Source organism: Athalia rosae, chromosome 4 (genome assembly GCF_917208135.1).
Source record: "Athalia rosae chromosome 4, iyAthRosa1.1, whole genome shotgun sequence".
In the NCBI taxonomy this organism is placed as follows: domain Eukaryota; kingdom Metazoa; phylum Arthropoda; class Insecta; order Hymenoptera; family Athaliidae; genus Athalia; species Athalia rosae.
In genome coordinates, this window is record NC_064029.1 from 1889750 (window position 1) to 1895749 (window position 6000).

At 42.0% G+C, this 6000-nt stretch overlaps 1 protein-coding gene across 1 annotated transcript in view; it reads left to right on the plus strand.

Annotated features, from left to right (window-relative positions):
* LOC110116898 overlaps window positions 1-5291 on the plus strand; it is a 54897-nt gene extending 49606 nt beyond the window's left edge. Inside the window, exons 5-6 of the mRNA XM_048653737.1 lie at window positions 4504-4620; window positions 4959-5291. Of these exons, the coding sequence (XP_048509694.1) occupies window positions 4504-4620; window positions 4959-4999 (158 nt within the window). The 3' untranslated portion in view covers window positions 5000-5291. The remainder of the gene's footprint in view (window positions 1-4503; window positions 4621-4958) is intronic.
* Window positions 5292-6000: the final 709 nt, after the last annotated feature.

The window sequence follows — 6000 nt, forward strand, 5'->3', positions numbered from 1 at the left end:
GTCCGGTTGGCTGCGTGAAAAAATCAACAAAAAAAAAACTCTACGAACACGAAAGTAAGAGGAAAAAAAAATGTATCATCACCCTTGGAGTAAAATATACGTACCACGTAGCCGTCGAATCAATCCGGACACCGCTGAGTCGCGGGAGGTACGGGCGATCCGTAAGTTTGAACTTATTGTTTTTTTTTTTTACGATGATAAAATCGACGGGCGAGATAACTGAAAAATATACTACGATTTCACGGTGTCGGGATGTTATTCGCGCTCACGATGCTTTTGACATCCCCCGTTTTTTTTCTCTCTTACTTCTACTTTATTTTATCAATTTTTCAGAACCGTGGACGAATCCCTCTCGTCGGCGACGTGTCTGTGACGATAAAGAATTGTAACGAGATTTGTGATGCGAATTGAACGTTGAACGCACAATGAAATCTTTCTGCACACGGCTTACGTACGTACACAGTATACGTGTACGTTCTGTGTAAGTTATAACAACTCTGAAATGTACACGTGCGTCATATTGCAGCTCTCATATATCACACGTGATATATTACCTACAATTTTTATACTTACAAGAAAAGTTGCACTCTCCGGTGGCACATCGTGCACGCGAGGTCCTGAAACTTTTCTCTCCTACTCGCAACGAGAGCCGAGATAAATATTTCTCGCCAAAATAATTCAGCGATTTTACGAATTTTTATTCAAAGCGTACGCCTAGTTTGCCGCTGGCTTCTCTAGCTCTCTCCCTCTATCTCTCTCCGCCATAGGTTGCGTACGTGCGAATGCAAAAACCGAACGCAAATTCTATTTCCAAACGACTCAATCGAGTCGAATTTCTCGGCAAGTTCAACGTTTCAAGTGTACGGAAAGAAAAGTAAAAAAGATGCTTTTCTCTATAAATATAGTACACCTATCCACGTCCCTGTGTACGCTGGAAAGAAAAGTAAAAAAAAAAAGAATAGAAAACAGAAACGGTATGAAAGAAAAAAAATAAAAAAATAAAAAAGCAAACGAAACGGCTCACCGTTATTTTCAGGAAACCGCTCACTGACGATTACAACGAGTAACGACCGTCGCTTTTTTCCTATACCGTATAAAGGAAAATCTTTCTCGCCAGAAAAGATTCACTTCGCTTCCGGTAAGATTTGATTGGGAACTTGGACCTGGGTGGTATTTATTCCTTTTCTTCCTCCACCTCCTCTCTTTGCATTTTTATTCTCTACGTCTCTTTATATTCTCTACTCCTAAGACGGTACTTTGCCGCGCGTTAAAGTGGGACTCGAAAGACACAGGGCTCCCGTTTGAAGCCACAGCTTGTCCGCCCACTTCTTCGTTTATTCCGTCTATATGCGTATATATATATATTTCTACTCGTACGAAGAACATCTCCTCTTCCTCGTTCATTTTCATTTTTATCCGTCGAAAATTATCGAAGAATCGTACGACTTGGCCATTTCTCGTCACGATCGAGAGAACGAAAATCTCGACTCACCACCTTACCACGCAGGGGGTTGCATCGATCGATCTGGTCCGACCCCATCCTATTTGAACGCGATAAACTTCGATCGCCCCGTTGCAAATTATCTAATAACCGAGCACAGCATGCCGACCGGTTTCCACCCCCCTTCGGATGTAAAGTCAGTTTTCCCCAAAGTCGAGCGTCTCGTCGTTAGAATTTTTATTTTTCTCACATCCTTTTATTTCGAGTATTTCGATCGGTCGGGTCTGTCCGATCGTCAACCGTGGTGCTACCCTACCATCCGGGTCCCGTTCACGTTCGACTTTATTTCGGCGTTGCCGTTGCCGCTGATTGTGAGCAAAACTTTGGATCACGAAAAGTCCGGCGATCGAGCAGCCAACTTAAACTCTCGACGAAGGAACCTCGAGCAACGTTCGACTCCTCGAACCGGTTTACTCTCCGTCTCTTGTGCCTAATGCATGTGGCCGTCCTTCTCTCCGACGTACCTTTTTTCAACGTTACTAGTTTTTTTTTTTTTTTTTATTCCTCTTCCCTGTAAATCCAATAAATAAACCACCTTCTTCTCCTTATTCTTCTCCCTCTTTCCACCTTCTTTTACTCCCTCACGTTCCCTACACTATCTCAGACTTAAATCATACGTTATGTCCCTTCGTTTCTTCTTCTTTTGCTCCCTCTGTGCCCCGTGACCACCTCCACCCCCCACCACCCCTTCTCTTCTTCTCTCCCCCTCCGGTTCCCGTCCCGCTATACGAGACCAGCCCGAATCAGGCTCATAAACACCGTGGTCCTTTGAAAAGATACCCCGATGCGAGGAATAGATGTTTATACCTACACGGGCCGGGATGGGGGTCCAAGGGGTGGAGGGTACGAGCATCGGTACGTCCACCTGTAACGTGTACCTGTATAGGTGTCGGAATAAATGTGCTTCTGCTTTAACTGCAGCGCTTCTTTGCAACCCTCGAGCCGTGTTTTCTCGTCCCTGTGAGATCTATAAATTGCCGTTGCGCCTCTCCGTATGTATTCACGGGATTTATACACAACCGGGATGGATCTAGGGATCGTCTACGATCCACGGGGTTTGTTTTTCATGCGAGGTGATCGCGGAGAAACCAGCGATCTGGACGGTTGGCATCGCAGGGAAAGTTTTTCGTTCCTTCGAGGGGTTCAGGAGAAAAAAATATTTCGATCGACCGTTGGGAAAAAAAAACCACCTCGAACTTTCGTTGAGAAAATTCGAGAAATATCGAGGACCGAATCGCCAGCTTTCGGCCCGGTGTAGTTACATCGTGCGCATAAGAGTAACTACGGGACCGTAAACAAGTGGAAATTAATTGTCCATTCAAGGTTCATTCAAATTTGGCGACTGAATAAATTTCACCAAGAGATATCCCTGGGCGATTAATCTCCGTTTATAATACGTGTATACGTATACAGTGGGCTAACACAGGCGTACATATACATAACTCGTTGCGTAACTTTGCGATGAAACTGACAAACAAACCCTTTTTTGATTTGCTAATCTGATTTCTCTGTGGTAATTTTAGTGGAATAAAAAACAAAAAAAAAAAAAAACACTCGGGGAAACGAGGAGAAAAAACTGAAAGGAAAAAATAAAGGGAACGAGCGTGAGGAGATGATAGGTGGTACAGTTCGTCGACTCTGCGACCACCGTATAGTATAAGCCGGTGAAACGACTTTGGTTTAACATGTAGAGCCCATACTCGCGTATTCTTACTTTATGAAACTGTTACAGACCATTAGATCGAAGGGCAGAATTCTATATTCTGACCGAAGTTTTATCTTTGAATAAATTTCGAATGAAAATGAATTGACTGTGAAAACTATTCGTCTATTATAATAATTCTAAATACGCATAATGTGATGCCAGCAATCCATATGATTGTTATGCGAATGAAAATTGTTGTTATCGAGGAAAGATATGATTTGTATGTTTGTTTTTCCACCGGTTGAAGGAAATTATTTCAATGGAATATCTTTTCCTTATATCCGTTTCACGAATGGGTACGTACGTACGTACCCACACAGCTATATACCCGGTAGAAATTCATCGTCTTTTTATTCCGCTTCTTTTTTTCTCACTCCGGTAAGCACGCCGCGAGTCGATGAATGCCATACGTGCGGCGGGGAAGAGAAAAGAATATTGATAAAGATTGTAACGCGACGTGTAAGGTATAACGTATATACACGGTTTTATAAGTATCGGTCTGGAGGGAAGCTCGATTCCTTTGATCTCGCCTCTCTTTGAGGATTGAAGTGTGTAAATTGACATCCGGTGAGAGTTCACCGCACCTATATACCGTACGCAGAGAGATAGATAAGCCCTATCCTCGTTTCACACAGGGACGCGCGAACGCGCACCATCGCACACGCGGTAACAGCGAGCGCAAGAGAATCCAAGTTTTACAGACAGAAGAAAATCTGCATTCGAATTGAATTTTATAACACCCGATAGTCGTCGTTCTATATTCCCCGCAGGAAGTCGTCGACGCGCTACGGCCAAAGTGGTATGTTGAAATCGTATAGATAGTGGAAACTTTTGACCGTATTCTTATGTACGCGCGTGTGATAGTTATCAAAACCCGATCGCCGCTACATATATATACACACATATATATATTTATATCCCCTCCGTGAAAACTAACAATAAGTCAATGACCACCGATCGAGCCTTCCCATAGTTGAATCAACTTTCGTCGATCCGATACGTTTTCTGCAGCCAATCGCACATTCGCCGCTTATTGAGGCACCGACCGACGTCCGTTCCCCTCGACTTTCCATACACTTACCCGTAAACGCTCGACTACCGATCGCGACATCGTCCTCCGACACTCGGTCGAAAGATGTCCGCCTGTTTTTTTTTTCGTTCCAAGTTCGCTGACGATCCGATCGTTAATCGTCTAGCCGGTTTGATTACACCGTCATCCTTTCATGCTTATTGTAGGAAGAGACAATTGATTAACGAGGCGCGATTTGAAGATGGAAAACGATATTTTCTGTTTCAGAATCGACGTCAAGTACGTTATCATCCCTGAGAAGAATTCAGGGTCAAAATCCCAGGGTCAGAAGAGCGGGAAAACCCGTCGAGGATTTAAAAAATGAACGAGCTTCCTCAATAGGAGGTAAACCAATTAAAGTTACGGTTTGTATCTCTGTTACGACACGGAATCAATCCATCCACAATCCATGTTAGCCTTCGTTAACGATCTTTAACAACCTTTAACAAGATCGATAAGTTTTCTTTTATTTTCATTTGGATTTTATTCCTCGTTTTTTTTCTCTCTAAATATACTCGTTGCAAAGAACGCTGTATATTATATACTTAATTGGGAAGTATTGAACTCGTATATTGTGCGTGATGAATTGTTTCCAACGATAAAACTTGACACGTTATTAATAAATGGAAAAAAAAAAAAAAAAAAAAACCGGTTGGCTTATAAAAGTTGCGTAATTTCTTCAGCTACTCCGACAGATAATACCTGCAGTCATCCTGGGAATTGAAGAAATGAAACATTAATTGATCCTGTGAAAATTCCGAAGAGGGACTGTTACCGATTTGATCTATCTTTATCGTATCCTGGAAGAGAGGTGTTCATTCAAACCTCTCAATGGTATCAACCTGTGTCGGTTTGTGTTGTTTCTGATGCTAACATTTTTTACGATGGAAGAACAGTTCTGAGATGAAATTACATAAAAATAGCGTATAAAACCTGAGTTAAAAAAATGTTGATCTTTGGCCAAAATTTTTTATTTTTTAAAATTGATCGTATGGCACTTTTCTTACGTATTTTGACCTCCGAAATCCAACTCTGCAAGCCAAAATCATCTACTCATGCAATCGATCGAGTAATCACCAATTATTCGCTGTTGGGAGCAGAAAAATTATAAGACATATCGATTGCTTTTAGTCATAGACCCACTTTGATTCATCGCGATCCATGCATGCGTCGAAATATTCGAATTCTTCAATTCACCAGCAAGCCCGAGCTTTGCTGGAGTCAACGTAGCCACGGGCGTGCGGTTTGTTGTGGGGCGTCACCTCTGCTCAACCCCGAAGGTGACTTATCACAACAAAGCACTATGCTGCTGGCTACGCTGACTCCAGCAAAGCTCGGGCTTGCTGGTGAATTGAAGAATTCGAATATTTCGACGCATGCATGGATTGCGATGAATCAAAGTGGGTTTACGACTAAAACCAATCGATATGTCTTGTAATTTTTCTGCTCCCAACAGCAAATAATTGATGATTACTTGATCGATTGCATGAGTAGATGATTTTGGCTTTCAGATTTGGATTCCTGAGCTGATTATAGGTGAGATTACTCTTGAAAAACCAAACAAAAATTCGATTTTTGAGCGAAAAATAAATCATAGTTTTAATTAGGTTTAATATGCTTTTCTGACGTATTTTGACCTCAGGAATCCAAATCTCGAAGAAAAATTGATCTACCTCTAAAATTGACCGAGTTATCGCCAATTTTCAGCTTTTTGGGGTCAAAAAT